Below are 18,362 nucleotides of genomic sequence, written 5' to 3' on the forward strand. Positions count from 1 at the left end.
CTGTGTGTGTGAGTGTGTGGCTGTGTGTGACTGCAGCTGTGTGTCTGTGTGTCTGTGTGTGACTGGAGCTGTGTGTGTGTATGTGTGTCTGTGTGTGTCTGTGTGTGACTGCAGCTGTGTGTGTGTATGTGTGTCTGTGTGTGACTGCAGCTGTGTGTATGTCTGTGTGTGACTGCAGCTGTGTGTGTGACTGTGTGGCTGTGTGTGACTGGAGCTGTGTATATGTACCTGTGTGACTGTGTGTGTAACTGAGGGTCAGGTAACTGTACGTGAAATGGTGTGTGACTGTGCCCATGTGATTGTATATTTGACTTTGTGGCTGTACCTATGTGTGTGACTGTGTGTGGCTTTGTGACTATGTGGCATTATATACGTATATGTGACTATGAGATTGTGTGTGTGGCTGTTGCTGTATGTATGTGACTCTGGCTGTGTGTGGCCATGTGCGTGGTTCTGTTTATATGTGGCTGTGTGACTGACTGTGTATGTGACTGAGATTGTGTGTGGTTGTATAACTGTGTATGTGACTCTGTGTGTAACTATAGCTGTGTGACTGTGTGTGACTGTGAGACAGTGTGACTATATGTCTGGCTGTGAGATTGTGTGTGACGTGTGTATGTGACAGATAGTGTGACTTTGTAAGACAATGCGGCTGTGTTGCTCTGTGTGTGTGTGTATGTGTGTGTGGCTATGTGACTGAGATCATACATGGTTGTGCATATATGTGACTATATGTAGCTGTGTGTGTGACTGAGATTGTGTATGGCTGTGTGAATGGGTGTGGTTGTATGTATATGTGAGTGACTGTGAGACAGTGTGACTGTGGGATGGTGCGTGGCTGCAAAGCTGTGTGTGACTGCATGTAACTGTTGCAAGAGGAGACTATGAGACTGTGTGTACCTGTGAGATTATGTGGGACAGTACTTGTGTGACTGAGATTGTGTGTGGCTGGGTGACTATATGACCCCACTTTGGCTTGTCTTCACGGAACAGTAGTGCTGGGCTCTGGGTGACATGGGGAGCCCTGCCCCTGTCCTGAGGCACACCCCATAATGCCCTCCTGTGCCCGCAGACGTGGACGAGTGCAGCATCAACAACGGGCGCTGTGATCAGGGCTGTGCCAACACCAAGGGAAGCTATGAATGTGTCTGCCCTCCAGGGCAGCGGCTGCACTGGAACCGGAAGGACTGCGTGGGTGAGTGCCAGGGACCAGTGCAGAGCACCCGTGGATAACCCCTGGGCCCTGTGCACAAGGCCTGGCACTGGCCCGCAGGAGGGGTGGAGACTGGCCAGGTGAGCAGGGAGGCCCTCTGCAGGACTCGAGATGACCGGGCAGAGCCTCGCTTCCACATCATGGCCAGTGAGATAAAGGGCTGGCCGCAGGGCACATCCAGGTGAGAGTGAAGCCTTCGTGCCCCCTAGACCCAGAGCCCCCCAGAGCCTGACAAACCAGGCACCTGCAGGACTGGACAGGCCGAACAGAGCTCTGGAGGTCAGCAAAGCTGTGAGGTGCAGGAATCTTGTGGGGTCTTGAGAGGATCCAGGAACTTAGGAGGAGGGCCCATGGAGGCCTCACCACGTCCAGATGGTCCCATGAAGGGAAGAGACGAAGGCATCTGGGCAGGATGCCCACTTCTGGACACCCCCAGCCCCACAGTGGAAACAGGAGGCTTCTGGATAGGGTAGGGCCCAGACACCCTTTCCTGGGTGCCCAGCCCAGGGCCCCTCTCTGCTGAGTTCTCTCCAAATAAGTGCCAACCCGCTGCCTGCTCTGAGAGGGTCTCTCCGTGGTGCAAATGGTTACGTGCTCAGCCACTAACTGAAGGGAGGACCAGCTGTCCTCAGAAGCCTGAGACCCAGCTTCCGAAAGTTCCCAGCCCCGAGGAATCCAGCGTGCAGTTCCAGCCTGGTCCACGTGGGGCGCCGCTCTGAACCCTGTCCTGAGCCAACCTCACTGCCTTCAGCACCTCTGCCCCTAGTAGTCCAGTCTCTGTGTAGGTCCATCTCACCAAGTGTTCTTCCTCTCCTGCGCTGTCCCTCTACCCTTCCAAGTACGATGCCCTTCTCCAAGGACTAGTCCCTTCTGGAAACATGCCCAAAGTCTGTCAGACAGAGCTTCAAACTATGTCAAAGAGATCTTGCCTCCGGAGAACAACGTGGTTTCACCCTCTCCAGGGTAGACCTGTTTGTTCTCTTGGCAGTCCATGGTATGTTCAATATTCTTCTCCAGCAGCACAACTCGAAAGCATCAATTCTTCTGTCATCCTTAGTCAATTTTCAGCTCTCTGATGCATAGCAAGTAATTGTAAAGACCATGGCCTGGATCAGTCACACCATGGTCTCTAGCCTGACATCTTTGCATGTCAGCACTGTGGAGAGGTCCCTGACAGCAGACTGTCCTAATCCAATTTGTCTTTTTATTTCCTGGCTGCTAGGACCAAAAGGCAACATCATGATGGATGGGGAGGAGATTGAAGCTGTCAACAGTTTCATCTTGCGTGGATCCACAATCAATACCCTTGGTACTAGCAGTCAGGAAATAAGGAGATGCATTGCACTGGGAAAATCTGCAGTTAGGGACCTCTCCAAGTTATTGAGGAGTAGTGATGACAGTTTGAGGACTAAGGTACGTCTGATCTGGGCCATAGTCTCCCATCACTTGCTATGCATCTGAGAGATGGACAGCAAAAAGGATGAAGGTAAAAGAATTGCTGCCTTTGAGCTGTGCTGTTGGAGAAGAGCACTGAACATCCTTGGATGGCCAAGAGAACAGATATGTCTTGGAGAACGTGAAGCCAGAATGCTCTTTGGAGGCAAGAATGATGAGGCTTTGCCTCACGTACTTTGGGAATGTTGCTTCTTATTTTTATGTGCCATCAATTATGTGCTTGCAACTAATAGCAACCCTGTGTACAACAGCCCTAAACCCTGCTCTATCCTGTGCCAACCTTATTGTCTCTGACACACCTACCCCCACCACCCCAGTGACAGAATCAATCCATCGCAACAACAGTCTTCTTCTCTTACACTGTTCCTTTACCCTCCCAAGCATGATGTTCTTCTCCAAAGACATGTCCCTCCTTGCAACATGTCCAAAGTATGTCAGACAAAGCTTCAGAATCCTTGCTTCCAAGGAGAAGCCTGATTTCATCCTCTCTAGGATGAACTTGCATGTTCTCCTGGCAATCAATAGTATATTCAATACTCTTCTCCAGCACCACAGCTCAAAGGCATCAATTCTTTTATCATCCCTAGTTATTGTCCAGATTTCTGATGCATAGCAAGTAATTGCAAAGACTATGGCCTGGATCAGGTGCACCTTAGTCCCTGGACTGATGTCATTGCTCTTCAGCACTCTGGCGAGGTCCCTGACAGCAGACTTTCCCCAATGCAATTCATCTTCTAATTTCCTGGCTACTTGTGCCAAGAGTGTTGATTGTGGAGCCAAGAAAACTGAAGCTGTTAACAGTCTCAAACTCTTCACCATCTGTCATGATGCTGCCAGTTAGCCCAGTGGTGAAAATCTTTGTTTTCTTGATGTTGAGCTTCAATTTCTTGGAAAAAGATGTGATGCTGGAAAGGGTGGAGGGTCGGCGAAGAAGAGGAAGACCCTCAACCAGGTGGATTGACAAAGTGACTGCCACAATGGGCTCTAGTGTGTCAGGAATGTGAGGATGGAATATGACAGGATTCAGATCCACTGTTATAGGGTCACTGTGACTCATTCTCGACTTGATAGCACCTAACAACAACAACAGTTCCAAGAGTGTTGATTTGTGGACTGAGCAAGCTGAAATTAATAATCTCAATCATGGTGCTGCCAATTGGCCTAGTAGTGATAATGTGTGTGTGTGTGTGTGTGTGTGTGTGTGCGCGCGCGCGTGCATGAGCGCGCGCGTGTGCTGTTGATTTGGCAATCAAGTTCAGCACAACTTAAGAACAAAAGGCCTAAAGCCCCTCTATAACTATCAACATTTATCAACGTTCATAGAGTTTCCAGAGGCATGTTATTTAGGAAGTGGATGCCACTCCTGCTTATATCTATATTTATATCTAGATATCTAGAGATAGAGATAGGGATAGATGAGATAGATGAGATAGAGAGATAGAGATAGATAGATAGATAGATAGATAGATAGATAGATAGATAGATAGATAGAGATATATACTGAGAGAGAGAGTATTCAGGGACTCAGGGAGGGGGATGGGGAGGGAGGAAAATGTGCAACAATGAATGAAAAATCTAACATTTTGTAAACTTTCATTAAAATCACTATACATATCATTATATATGTATATATATATATATGTATAGTGATTTACCATATATGTATGTATCTATATACATATGTAGTGCTTTTAATCAAAGTTTACAAAAACACTCAAGCCCATTGCTGAAGTCACCGTGTCATTACATCTCATTGGGGATTGTCCTTGCTTTCACTGTCCCGCCCTCTTTCCAAGCATGTTGTCCTCGTCCAGTGAAGAACCTTGCCTAGCTGCATGTCCGGAGTATGAAAGACGAACCTTCACCTTGTTTGTCTCCAAGGAGTACTCCAGCTGCACCCTCTCCAAAGCATATGTTTGTTCTCTTGGCAGTCCATGGGATATTCAATACTCTTCTCCAGCACAACTCAAAGGCATGCTTTTTTCTTTCTTTCTGTCATCCTTATTCATTGTTCACTCTGTGATCAGCTCTATACTGACTGTCCCCACTCCCAAGAAAGGTGATCCAACAGAATATGGAAATTATCAAACTTGAAGCCTTTCAGCTGTGGTGCTGGAGAAGAGTTTTGAACATATCATGGACCACCAGGAGAATAAATTGTCTAGGAGATGGTGAAACCAAGTTTCTCCTTGGAGACAAGGATTTTGAGGCTCCGTCTCATGTATTTTGGGCATGTGGCCAGGAGGAATCAGTCCTTGGAGAAAGACATCATGCTTGGAAGGGTGGAGGGACAGTGCAAGAGGGGAAGACCCCAGAGGAGATGGATTGATATAGTAAGTAGGGCAATGGGATTTGGTGTGTTGGAGTCAATGAGACTGACTCAGGATAGGGCCGGGGTCAGAGCTTTATTCATAGGGTTGCTATGAGTTGCCTGCAACCCGATGGCACATAAAAACAAGTTAATTACTATCACAGGCAAGCAGAATACTGCTGAAGATCATTCAGAAATAGGTAGAACATACATAGATAGGGAACTACCATGAGTTCACACAGGATTTAGAAGAGGCCTTGGCACCAGGGATATCATTGCTGATGTCAGCTGGATCCTGGCTGAAAGTAAAAAGTACTAGAAGAGTGTCTGTTTGTCCTTTATGGACTATGCAAGGTGCTTTACTGTATAGATCCGTAGATAATAACAGATTATAGCTAACACTGAGAAGAATGGGAATCCCAGAACACTTAACTGTGCTGTGAAACCTACACACTGACCAAGAGGCTTCTATGCAAACAGCAGGGGAGCACTACATAGTTTAAAATCAAGAAAGGAGTGTATCAGGGCTGTATCCTTTCTCCATTTTATGCAGTCTGTACGCTGAACAAATAATTCAAAAACCACACTTTATGAAGAAGAATGTGTCATCAGGATTGGAAGAAGACTCATCAGTAACCTGTGTTATGCAGATGACACAACCTTGCCGAAAGTGAGGAGGACTTGAGGCGCTCGCTGCAGAAGGTCAAGGACTGCAGCCTTTGGTACAGATTGCATGTCAGCATGAAGGAAACAGAGGTCCTGCCCACAGGCCCAACAGTCGGCTTTGTGATAGATGGAGAAAGGAGTGAAGTCAGTGAGTTCCTCTTCCCTGGATCTACAGTTGGAACCAGCAGTCAGGAAGTCAGAAGACACATTGCATTGGGCAAGCCCGCTGTCAGGGACACTCCACAGAGGTGAAGAGTTAATGGCAGGGTTGCTTAATTGACAACATAATTTACAGAGAAGACTCTTCCCGTCAATGGTAAACATAGGGATTTCTTACTTTGCATTCAACTGTATTTCACGGACCTGTCAGTCCGTCCTTATGCCAGAACCACACAATCTTAATTGCTGTAACATTGCAGTAAGTTGTGAAATCGGGAAGTGTATGTGTGCTCTGTCTTTGATCTTCTGAACAGTCTGGCCCCTGGTGGGGATCAGAGCCCCCAATTCAGGGAGGTCTCCAACCTGCTCTCTCTCAAGCCCTCACTGTCGCCTTCCTTCCCTCAGACACCACCAAGTGCCTCTCCAGGGCCAAGTCCTCGCCCCAGGCCCAGCTGTCCTGCAGCAAGATGGGCAGCGGTGGGGAGAGCTGCCTTCTCTCCTGCCCCGCCCACACCCTCTTCACACCAGGTACCCAGACACCCACCGTGGAAGGGGGGCCAGCAGAGAGGGCAGCCTGAGAGGGAGGTCCCCTGAAGGCCCTCTGAGCACCTCAGTCCCCAGCAGGCTCCTCCTCACCCAGCCCTTCCCCCATAGTCCTGGACAGAGAGGCGGGTGTGAAGGACAATCCTGGCCTGCGTCTCCTTAGGGAGCCCTGAGTCCCCAGGCTCCCCTGACACCCTCCCCTTCCCCCTCCCCCACCCCTCTGCAGACTCAGAAAATAGCTACGTCCTGAGCTGTGGCGTCCCCAGTCTCCACGGCAAGGCACCACAGAAGCACAACGCCACCAGCTCCGGGACCAGCTGCTCAGGTAACCCCCTGACCTGATGGTGCCACACATATCTTTCCATCCAGCACCTCGCTAGAGGGAGAGGGGACCCCAGCATGGGCCCTGGAGAGTCCCAGGGAGGGCTGGGAGCAAAACCAGCAAACCACAGGCAAAAGCCCAGCCGCGGGCCAGAGGAGGTGCTACCCCGCTGCAGACCTGGCCGTCGGAACGGTCAGGAGGACCCCAGAGATGCTGTCATCAGTCACAGCCCACGTGGCCACTGCGTTCTAGCACCTTCCATCCTCTGAGTGTCCCTGAAGCCTTGGTCCTGAACCCTCCCCGAAAGAGGGCTGTGACATCAGCTCCCCCACTTCAGGGTGCCCTTGTACCCTTCCACGTGCCATGTGATCGGAGATTTCTGCGGTCCACGCTTGGAACTGCATTTCTGGGCATCTGTCACAGCTCATGCTCTTTCGTGTCCCTCCTCTCCTGTCCCCTGTCCTGGCCATGAACCTCACCTACTGCCTGGGTGATGGGGGCCGGGAAGGTGAGGGCATCCTTGCCCAGGTCCTCCCTGCTGTCTGTCCCTGGACGTGAACAGCCCCACTGCCTCTCCTTTGCCTTTTTCAGGCCTTGTGGGGTATGAGGAAGGACAGGGCAGATCCCCCATGCCTGGGAGGGCTGTCAGAACACAGTGCCCCCATAGCCCGAGCCCCTGAGTGTCTGGGACCCCAACACTTAGATGCTCCCTCTGCAGCCCCCGTCCCCCACCACCTCCTTGCCCACAGGGGGGACCACCACCTGGGGGCTTTTGGCTTTTCCCAGATGCTCCAGCCCCCCTCATCAAGCAGAAGGCTCGCTTCAAGATCAGGGACGCCAAGTGCCACCTCCGGCCACGCAGCCGTGAGCGAGCGAAGGAAGTCCCACGACAGCCACTGCTGGGTGAGTGGGCAGCCTGGGGCCACCTGGGGGTGAACAGGGGAGCAGGCATCCCCCCACCTCCAAGGTGCTTCCTTCATGTGTCCAGTCACCCAGTGCCTGGCCCGACTCACTCAACAGCTGTGGGCAGCGGTAGTGGCTGTGACAAAGGCTGGAGCTGGAAGGGGGAAGAGGGGTCCCCTGGGCTTAACTGTCTCTCCATTGTCCTGCTGGCCCAGAGCTTGCTGCGTATACGTATAGGGCAGTGACTTCTGAGTGATGGGACTGAGGACATTCCAGGTCAGGAAAGGGTCCTAGGGAGGCATCCCGGTTTCCATGAAGATTCCAGGAGACCTGGAGATTTCTCTCAAATTCCAGAAAACTCCGAGCCCTCTGCAGGCCTGGCCTGGGACCTGAGTGTCCAGCATGAACCCTCTGAGGGCCTGATCTGGGGTCCTCCGGACCAGGCCAAGGGTCTTCTGTGACCTGGCCTAGGGTTCGAGTCTTACAAAATAGACCCTCTGTGGGCCTGGCCCGGGGTCTGAGTCTTGGAGAATGGACCCTTTGCAGGTTAGGCCCGGACCCCAAAGTCCCAGGGATGGGCCCCTCCGGCCCCCGACTGCTGAGTGCCCCCCCCCATCTTCTCCTTGTGCTGACTCAGCAGGTGGTCATGAGCCAGGCTCAGCCACATCCTGGGCCCTGGCGCTGGCCCTGGCCACCTCCACCCTGGGGCTCCCCGTCTGCACCGTGGACTGTGAGGCCAGGTGGCCCCATGGGGATAGCTCTGTGTCCAGAATGAGGCAGGACCCCCCTCCCTGCCCTGTATCTCCTTTCTGCACCATCACAGCCCCTTTCCTTGTCCAGACAACTGCCACGTGACTTTCATCACCCTCAAGTGTGATTCCTCCAAGAAGAGGCGACGTGGCCGCAAGTCCCCATCTAAGGAGGTGTCCCACATCACGGCAGAGCTGGAGGTGGAGGCCAAGCTGGAGGAGGCTTCAGGTAAGTCAGGGGTGCCGTCAGCTCCCCAAAAAGCCGCTAGGAGCCTGGGATGAGAGAGGAGGCCCCAGGGCAACAGGAAAGAGGGGTTCACAGAGACCTCCCCCATCCCACTAGGCCCCAGGATGGGGGAGGAGGCCCTGGGGCAGCAGGAAAGGGGGATTCACAGAGACCCCCCTAAGTCCACCATCCCTAGGGTGGAGGAGGAGACCCCGGGCCTCAGGAGAGAGGGGCTCACAGAGACCTCCCCAGCCCACCAGGCCTCACCTGGTCTGCGAGGTTCATGCCTGCAGCATCTGTTGAGCCTCACCTGGGGCCTGTCCTTCCAAGTTCCCCCAATGGGGACTCCTTCGCACCTTCACTCCAGAGGCTACAAATGAGCCTTCTGTATGAGGAGAGTGGAGAGGAGTCACAGCTGTGTGCTCCGTGTGCCCAGCCCTGGGCACTGGGCTGTGGGGGAGGGACGGGAGATCCACACCCTCCCGGTGACAGGCAGGCATGGGGCAAAGCGCAGAGCCAGGCCTCCCTGTGTGGGGTCAGGACTAGGAGTGTGGGCTCATCACGGAGAGGAGACAGCAAGGAACCACATTCGGGTAGAGGGAGAACCATGTGCTGAGGCCCAGAGGCCAGAAACCTGACGTGGAAGGAGTGGGTGCGCAGCTCAAAGTGGAGTGGAGGTCAGAATGTTGGGAGTTGAGGCTGCCAGGCAGGCAGGGGCCAGTTTGCAAGGGTTCAGAGGTCAAGGTGTAAGAGGTGGACAGTGTCCTAGAAGTCTCCTCCCAGTGGGTTGTGCCCAGGGGAGGTGATATGATGAGGCTCAGCTCTCGGCCACGCCCCTCCGAGCCTCAGTGTCCTCTCCGTCAGGATTGACCACTGCCTCTCTCCCTGGGTTACTATGAGGGTTGGGTGACAAATCCCCAGCCGAGCCCCAGGCGGGCCAGGCACAGGGACACGCTCAGTGGATGACAGTCCCAGCAGGGTTGGGTGGCCATCCTGTGGTCACCCCCGCTGCCCCTCAGACACCTGCAAGGCAGACTGCGTGCGGAAGCGAGCGGAGCAGGGTGTGCAGGCGGCCATCAGGACCCTGCGCAAGTCCATCAGCCGGCAGCAGTTCCACATCCAGGTCTCGGGCGCGGAGTATGAGGTGGCCCAGCGGCCAGCCAAGGCCGTGGAGGGCCAGGGGACATGTGGCGCGGGCCAGGTGCCTCAGGATAGCAAATGTGGTGAGTCCCTGCCTATGTCCACCCCCAGGGGGGCTTGTCACGAGCTCCCTGTCCTTCCTTCCCTGTGTGGGCCTGGTGAGCAGAAGTGGGCACACAGGGACGACAGGTGCGTGGGGAGGGGACAGAGACAGAGGGACGGCAGTGTGTGAGGAGGGGACAGAGACAGAGGGATGAGGGATGACGGGTGCGTGGGGAGGGGACAGAGACAAAGGGACGGCAGTGTGTGAGGAGGGGACAGACACGAGGGACGAGGGACAATGGTGAGTGGGGAGGGGACAGAGACACAAGGGCACAGGAGAGGCCAGCCCTGAAGAAGACCATCTGTGCTCAGAACAGTGGCTGTGTTCAAGGAGGAAGCCCTAGGCCACCCCTCTGGCACCGGGCAGAGTACAACACACCAAGGCCACAGGGTGCTGGGGGTGCTCCTACCAGAGTATGGGATACTTGAGAGGACTCCTTCCTGGAGTGGGAGGTGCTAGAGGGGCTCCCGCCCAGAGTAGGAGGTACTAGGGGGGCTCCTGCCCAGAGAAGAGGGTGATGGGGGTTTCCTTCCTGGACTGTGAGGTGCTGGGGGGTTCATACCCAGAGTGGGGCCTACTATGGGGCTCTTCCTCAGAGGGTGAAGTGTTGGGGGGCTCCTGCCCAGAGTGGGGGACACTGGGAGGCTCCTCCTCAGAGGAGGAGATGCTGGGGGCTTCTGTCCAGAGTAGGGAGCGCTGGGAGGTTCCTTCCTGGAATGGGAGGTACTGGGGGGCTCCTGCCCAGAGTGGGGGATGTTGGTGGGTTCCTTCCTGAACTGGAAGGCTCTTGGGGGGGCTCTTGCCCAAATTGGGAGCTGCTGAGGGGTCTCTTGCCTGGAGTGAGAGGTGTAGATAATGAGATGTGGGAAGTGGGAGGTGTGGGGTGCGGGAAGGTGGATCACCCCCACCTTCGCCAGCGCACTCCCCATCATGCTGGCTTCTCCCATCCCTGGGACACGGCCCCCCACCGTGTGCTATTGCTGCCACTCCTCCTGCTTCAGCCTCCACATCTTCACCCTCACGCAGACCACGCATCCGCCGGCCTCTGAGGACCTGGCTCCCAGAAGGGGCTGGTGTGTGGGCACTGGGGCCAGGAGTGGGTGCTCCCTGTGCTGAGATGCCCTTGCTTCTAGACCCTTCAGTGGACAGAGCTAGCAAATCCACGCCAGCTCCTGTGTCCAGGATGGGGCTCTGTGGCGCTGTGGTTAAAGCTCTGGCAGCTTGGATGCACTGCTGCTCCCAGGGAGGCAGCCTGTCTCCACCAACTTCCGGCCTCGGAAACCTCTGGGCCCTGCTCCGGCCTCCAGGCTTGCTGCGTGGTCTGCCCGTGATGGACCCGTGCACACACATCTGTCACATCTGTCCCGTTTGTAGAGCTGTGTGTGTCACAGAGCCGGGCGTCCGCCCCAACCCCAGCTGCATTCCCTCCAATCTCCCCTCCTGTCCGTGAACGTCTTCTCCGTAACTTTCTCTGAACTTACGTATTTACTCAGAAGGTGGCTTCCTCGGTCGGCACGTCTGGTTATTTACGTGCTCACTCGTTGTGCCCAGTCCCCCGATCCCCCACCTGCACCAGCACCACAGCCTCATGCTCTCAACTCCCAGGTCCTCCTGCTCATGCTTCTGTACCCCCAGTACCCCAGGTCTTGGGTGGGAGGCATGTGGGGGAGGGAGGCGGACTCTATTCATATGAAATGGGCCAGGCTTGGCCAACCAGGAGCAAGTGGAGTGAACAGGCCAGAGGTGCTGGAGACATCGCCAGAGAGGGGACACAGGTCCGGGCAGGCCCTGAGGATACGGGCTGAGGCAGAGGTCACAGGAGCCTGACAAGGGACGGACCAAAGTCAGGCCACCAGGTGTTCCCAGGTTACAGCCTGGCTCCTAGTCCCAGCTCTTCGGGATTGGGCCTGGGGCCCACCTGTGCCCCATAAGCATGGAAGTGGGGCTGTGCCGTGTCTGGGACCGGAGCCTCCACCCCAGCCCCCAGCACCCCTCCCTCTGTCTGTCTCTGCAGTGAGCTGTGGGCCAGGCACCTACTTCAGCAGCGAGCGTGGCCAGTGCGTGCCCTGTGCCCCGGGGACCTACCAGGACCTGGAGGGCCAGCTCAGCTGCACACCATGCCCCAGCAGTGACGGGCTCGGCCTGGCAGGTGCCCGCAACGTGTCCGAGTGTGGAGGCGAGTACATGGCCGCCGGGAAGCAGAGGGCGAGGGTCAGTCAGGGCTCCTCCTGCGCCCGGAGGCCCCCAGAGCAAAGGCCCAGGCGCCCTGTGCTCTCTAGAGAGCTGCGTTCATTGACGCTCACCCAGTTCCCAGAGCATTTCCGTCTCTGTGCACCTACTACGTGCAGACAACTGCCGTGCCTGAGTCACCTGGTTAGGGGACCCCCGGTCAGTGCTGAGACGGCAGGACCCTCTATGGTTAGGGGACTCTGTGGTCACTGCTGAGGGCCATCAGGGTCCACGTGTTTAGGGGACCTGTGGGCAGTGCTGGTGCAAAGGGAGCGGGTTCAGAGCACTGACTGAGGTTCGGTCAGCCTCCTTTCATTTCACCAGCAGTCAGGTTTGCAGAGAGCCTTGCTTGACTCTCCCACTCTAAGGTCTGTGAAATGGGCTCCTAACCTCCTTTTCAGCCTCCCTCCTGGCCCCTGTGGTGCTTGTCCCTCAGAACAGGCTGGGAGAGGCTCACCTGAGGGGGGTGGGGTGTGGCCTGAAGCCCAGAAGCCCCCTCCTCCCAGCTCTGTGGGTGTCATAGCTCTGTTTATGTGGGGCTGGAGCTGGCTCTGCTGTCACCTAGTCCCTTCCCCAGCGGTGCCCTGGGGCCAGGCTGCCCCTCCTCCCTCTGCTCTAGGCCAGCCCTGCCAATGGACAGGGCAGTGGGCAGCCTGAACCATGCCAGGCTGGCTCCACTGTCCCTCACCTCCATGAGGTCACAGCATGGCCTGCCCTGGGGGAGCTCCTCTAGACATTAAGCCTTCTTGGTGTGTAAGGTCTTCCTGCCCCAGGACATCAGCAAGGCAACCCTGGAGCGAAAAGTCCTCCATGCTTGGGGAAGGGGAGCAGATAGAAACCTAGCGCGACCACAGCCATGACCTCACTGGGAAGACGACAGGGCTCCACTCAGAGCTCAACAGACTCAGCCCTGAGCCTTTTCGAGGGATGAGTCAGGCCTGGGTCCCCACAGCCTCAGCAGTGGGACCTCCTGCCCAGCCCGTCTGAGCCATGACCTCTGACTTCCAGGCCAGTGCTCTGCCGGCTCCTTCTCCCCAGACGGCTTCCAGCCCTGCCAGGCCTGCCCTGTGGGCACATTCCAGCCAGACGCCGGGCGCACCCGCTGCTTCCCCTGCGGAGGGGGGCTGCTCACCAAGTTTGAGGGCGCCACCTCCTTCCAGGACTGCGAGACCCGAGGTGGGGCTGCGTTCTTATGTCTGTACACACAGCTCTACACAAGCGTGCAAACATACATACGTACGTACGTACATACAGACATACAGACAGACAGACACACCACCTCCTTCCAGGACTCGAGACCCAAGGTGGGGCTGCGTTCTGCATGCGCCCACGTACACAGGTACACACACACACGTTACATAAACACATGACATTTCTGCCCCCTCATCACTTCACACTGCTGTCCCCTACTATCACCTCGCATGTGACAGCCTGTCCCCTCACACATGACGTTCCTGACCTCTCCCACCACCTCACATGACAACCTGTCCCCTCGCCACCTCACACCGGGCAGGGATCCACGGAGTTCTGAGTCGGGCGCTGATTCCGTCCCCTAACTGCTGGTCCCCGTGCTGGGTGTTGACCGAATGTTGGGCCCCACGCTGGGGACAGGCGGTGTGCTGGCCTGGCAGTGATCTGGTAGTAACAGGCAGTAAAGGGCTGGGTAGGCCAACCTGAGACACATGCGGGGCAGAGGCAGCCCATCCCCACACGCCCTGCCTCCACAGTGCACTGCTCCCCGGGCCACCACTACAACACCACCACCCACCGCTGCATCCGCTGCCCCGTTGGCACCTACCAGCCCGAGTTCGGCCAGAACCACTGCATCACCTGCCCCGGTGACACCAGCACCGACTTCGATGGCTCCACCAATGTCACACACTGCAAAAGTAGGTGCTACCCCTCCCCCCCGAGCAGAACAGAGATGGGGCTCCCGGGGGGACAGCCTGCTTCCCTGGGACCAGATGGAGAGACACCTTGGTTCCCCCCAGAGCGAGATGAGGACAGGGCCTCCCTGGGAGGGACGCTCTGCTCCCCCCGGATAGGATGGGGACAGCGGCTCCCCAAGAGAGAACTCCTCTGCCAAGGGGACTGAGAAGCTGGCACAGCCCAGGTGGGGGACCTGGTGGGGTACACGCCAAGGTCATGGGGCTGCCTGCTCCCCTGACCACCTGCGACCCTGCCCTCAGACCAGCACTGTGGGGGTGAGCTGGGCGACTACACGGGCTACATTGAGTCCCCCAACTACCCCGGCGACTACCCAGCCAACGCCGAGTGTGTGTGGCACATCGCACCACCCCCCAAGCGCAGGATCCTCATCGTGGTCCCCGAGATCTTCCTGCCCATCGAGGATGAGTGCGGGGACGTGCTGGTCATGAGGAAGAGCGGTACGCCAGGGCGAGGGACAGGGCGCTGGGGGACGGGGCACCAGGGCGAGGGACAGGGCACCTCCAACCTCCACCTGCCCTCCTCCAAGCAGAAATGGGGATGTGATGGTCATGAGGAAGAACGGTCCACGCAGGGCAGGGAACAGGGCACCAGGGATGAGGGAAAGGGCACCAAGGATGAGGGACAGGGCACCATGGCAAGGAACAGGGCACCAGGGTGAGTGACAGGGCATCAGGGCGAGGGACAGGGCACCAGGGACGAGGAACAGGGCACCATGGTGAGGAACAGGGTGCTGGGAGATGGGGCACCAGGGCAAGGGACAGGGCACTGGGGGACGGGACACCAGGGTGAGAGACAGGGCACAGGAGACAGGGCACGGACATCTTCTCCCTCCACCCGCCCTCCTCCAAGCAGAGATGGGGATGTGATGGTCATGAGGAAAAGTGGTTCACACGGGGCAGGGGACAGGGCATCAGGGACGAGGAACAGGCACGGGGGACAAGGAATGGACACCTCCTTTCTCTACTCGCTGTCCCCTGAGCACAGAGGGGACAGAATCACACGAGATGACACAGGTACCTCTGGGTACTCAGAGCTCTGCAGAAAAGTCATCAGGTGTGGGCAGACCCAGGCACAGCCCGCAACCCCTCAGCCACAACCTCTTGTCCCAGTTGTCCTGCCAGTGGCCGAGCCCCAGAAGCAGCCCGTACATGGGACCTTCTTCCCTCTCCCAAGGCTTAGGGGGCCCAGGACCCACCCACCATGCTCACACCAGCCCCGGGGTCTGCTTATCCCAGAGGCCTCTGACTGGACCCCTCCCCTTCAGGCCCAGAACCCTGCTTGTCACCCCCCTGCTACCAGGGCTCCCGACAGTACTGCAGCCCATAAAGGGGAAGTGAAGGAATGGCAGCCACCCCACCCTCATGTACCTAGGGACAGGGGTGTGCTCCCCCCACAGCAGCACCTGAGTGCCCAGGGCCACGGGCCACAGGCCCCCCATGAGAGCTGCGGGGAGCCACCAAGTCAGTGTCAGGAGAAGGCAGGGAGCATGCACACACACACGAGCACACGCGGGAGCACAAGCATGCATGCCCGCACACGGACATGTGCATACACACACATGCGAGCACGCGTAAATACACACGGGCACACGCATGAGCACACGTGAGCACAAGCATGTGTACCCACACACGGACACGTGCATACACACGTGTGTGCATGCATAAATACACACAGGCACATGCAGAGCACACATGAGCTCAAGCATGTGTGCCCACACACAGACATGTGCATGCATACACACGTGCAAGCACACATAAATGCACATGCGCACACGTGTGAGCACACGTGAACACAAGCATGCATGCCCGCACAGACATGTGCATGCATGCACACACACAAGCATGCATGCCTGCACACGGACACGTGCATACACACGTTTGTGCATGCATAAATACATACGGGCACACGCATGTGCTCACATGAGCTCAAGCATGTGTGCCCACACAGAGATATGTGCATGCATACACACGTGCAAGCACGCATAAATGCACATGAGCACACACGTGAGCACACATGCGCACAAGCATGCATGCCCGCACAGACACGTGCATGCACACACACATGCATGCATGCATAAATGAACACGAGCACACGCATGAACACATGCACACACACAAGCATGTGTGCAAGCACGCATAAATGTATACGAGCACCTGTGTGAGCGCATGCACACACACAAGCACACACATGCATTTCCATGTACACATGTGCGCACACACATGCACACACACACATGAGTCTATGTGCACACCCCTCCCAGTCCCCATCTCAGCGTCCACCCCTCCTCCTCACACAGCAGGGACAACCTCCACTGGCCAACCCATTGTGCAGATGAGAGGGCTGAGGCCACAGAGGGCGAGTTCCTGCCCGCAGCCAGTCGGTGCCCCTCAGAGCACCCAGGACCACTGCCCCCCCTATTCTTTCACAGCCTCCAGGCTACCCATCTGGCAGGCTGTCCCTCAGGGAGGCCACTCAGGGAGCAGTGAGGGGCCAGGTCATCTTTAGTCCGTCCCCGCAACTGGGGCCAGGAGATGCACCTTGTCTATCCACTTACAGGGGACCAGGATGCAGGGGCCCAGTCCTCCAGTGTGTCTCACCCCTAGTCCTAACATGTCTAACTGACTCATCTCCCACGTCCCCTCCTGAGCCTCTACCTGGTCCTTGATGAGTGCAAACACAAGCCCCTGCCCTTCAGAACTGGAGGACAATGAAAACATGACAGAAGAGACTGTCACAGATTCTCACCAGAACAGGGCAGAAGAATAGGGTGAGAGTGGAGCAGTCAGGAGGGCTCCCTGGAGGAGGGGATGCAGAGATGGATCTCAGGGCAGAGAGAACCTGGGCAGGGGAGATGAGGAAGGCATTAGAGGCAGGGAGAATAAGCTCAGAGCCACAAGGGCTTGGGACTCTTGGGGGGCTTCCGCCATCCTGTGGCTTGGGGGGCGGTGGTGCACTGGCACTCAGCCTGGGTGGCACCCGCAGCCTCCCCCACCTCCGTCACCACCTACGAGACCTGCCAGACCTACGAGCGGCCCATCGCCTTCACGTCTCGCTCCCGCAAGCTCTGGATCCAGTTCAAATCCAATGAGGCCAACAGCGGCAAAGGGTTCCAGGTGCCCTACGTCACCTATGATGGTAAAGCCACCGTGCACGGGGAACATGGGGCCCAGACACAGCCCTCAGTAGGGCCAGATGCAGGCCCTGGAGGGCAAGGGCTGGGGAGGTGACACGTGAGGGGACAATGATGCAGGCTCTGGAGGGCAAGGACTGGGGAGGTGGCACGTGAGGGCACAATGGGGTGTCAGCCCACATGGGGTTCTGAAGACTCTATAGGAGTTTTCTAGGTAGCAAGGTGAGTGCAGGACACCAGGGCCTGAGCCTGAGGCTGCAGCAGGGGAGGGACAGAGACTAGGGTGAACAGGAAGAGCTGGGGTCTCCACCCTGCCTGCCACCTTCCTTCCCTCACAGAGGATTACCAGCAGTTGATAGAAGACATTGTTCGAGATGGAAGGTTGTATGCATCTGAGAATCACCAGGAGATTTTGAAAGTGAGTTTCCTTATCAAAGGGGATCCCTGTAATCTCTGCTTTCTGAAAAATGAGGGAGGAGGAGGGTGCTGTGGGGCGAGCTGGCAGCCCAGCCCTCAGGAGACGCCTGGGCCCCTCTGGGCCTGGCCTCAAGGCTCCTCACTGGTCCCACAGGACAAAAAGCTGATCAAGGCCCTCTTTGACGTGCTGGCACACCCCCAGAACTACTTCAAGTACACAGCCCAGGAGTCCAAGGAGATGTTCCCCCGCTCATTCATCAAACTGCTGCGCTCCAAAGTGTCCCGGTTCCTGCGGCCCTACAAATAACACCGCTGTCCCAGGGGGATGGCTGGAAACCAGGGCGGGGACGCTGCCTGGCACACCTCCCCGCAGGCCAGGACCCCTCAGCCGTGGGGGACATGGCTGAGACACCTGCCCTCAAGGAACGCTGGCCAGCCCAAGAGGAGAGACCCCCACGGGCTGCACCCCTCCAATTCACAGTCAGGAGATGTGGAGCGGCCTGGCTTGAGAATACACCCGGTCACCCTCCACCTGTCTGCTTCCCCCACCTGAGCCTATACTCTCCCGAGCCAGCACTAGAGGGCGCCCTTGAGGCCAGGGGTCTGGGCAGCTGCACACCTGGAATCTGGGGCCCAATTGCACTTGACCTTGACCTGTGCTGACAGAGTGAGGGGGAGCATGGCTGACCTCAGCGCTGGAGGCCTGGACGGGGCCACCAGGAGCTGTCTGTCCACAGGCGGTTATGGACGTTGGTGCTCACGGACACCTCACCCACAGAGCCCTCACCACCGCCGGGGCACAGAACACAGCTCCCACTGTTTACCTCTGAAGGGTTCCTGAGTGGA

The 18,362-nt window shown here is 56.9% G+C and overlaps 1 protein-coding gene across 1 annotated transcript in view; it reads left to right on the forward strand.

Moving 5' to 3' along the window:
* Window positions 1-17,823, forward strand: part of SCUBE1 (signal peptide, CUB domain, EGF-like 1) — a 145,616-nt gene extending 127,793 nt beyond the window's left edge. The window contains exons 10-22 of the mRNA XM_006890045.1: window positions 1,073-1,195; window positions 6,210-6,332; window positions 6,574-6,672; window positions 7,456-7,572; window positions 8,413-8,550; window positions 9,567-9,774; window positions 11,809-11,966; window positions 13,028-13,195; window positions 13,747-13,908; window positions 14,209-14,406; window positions 16,952-17,104; window positions 17,438-17,517; window positions 17,671-17,823. Of these exons, the coding sequence (XP_006890107.1) occupies window positions 1,073-1,195; window positions 6,210-6,332; window positions 6,574-6,672; window positions 7,456-7,572; window positions 8,413-8,550; window positions 9,567-9,774; window positions 11,809-11,966; window positions 13,028-13,195; window positions 13,747-13,908; window positions 14,209-14,406; window positions 16,952-17,104; window positions 17,438-17,517; window positions 17,671-17,823 (1,880 nt within the window). The remainder of the gene's footprint in view (window positions 1-1,072; window positions 1,196-6,209; window positions 6,333-6,573; window positions 6,673-7,455; window positions 7,573-8,412; window positions 8,551-9,566; window positions 9,775-11,808; window positions 11,967-13,027; window positions 13,196-13,746; window positions 13,909-14,208; window positions 14,407-16,951; window positions 17,105-17,437; window positions 17,518-17,670) is intronic.
* Window positions 17,824-18,362: the final 539 nt, after the last annotated feature.

Source organism: Elephantulus edwardii, unplaced genomic scaffold, assembly GCF_000299155.1.
Source record: "Elephantulus edwardii isolate Elephantulus edwardi_28Jun2011 unplaced genomic scaffold, EleEdw1.0 scaffold00086, whole genome shotgun sequence".
Classification (NCBI taxonomy): Eukaryota; Metazoa; Chordata; class Mammalia; order Macroscelidea; family Macroscelididae; genus Elephantulus; species Elephantulus edwardii.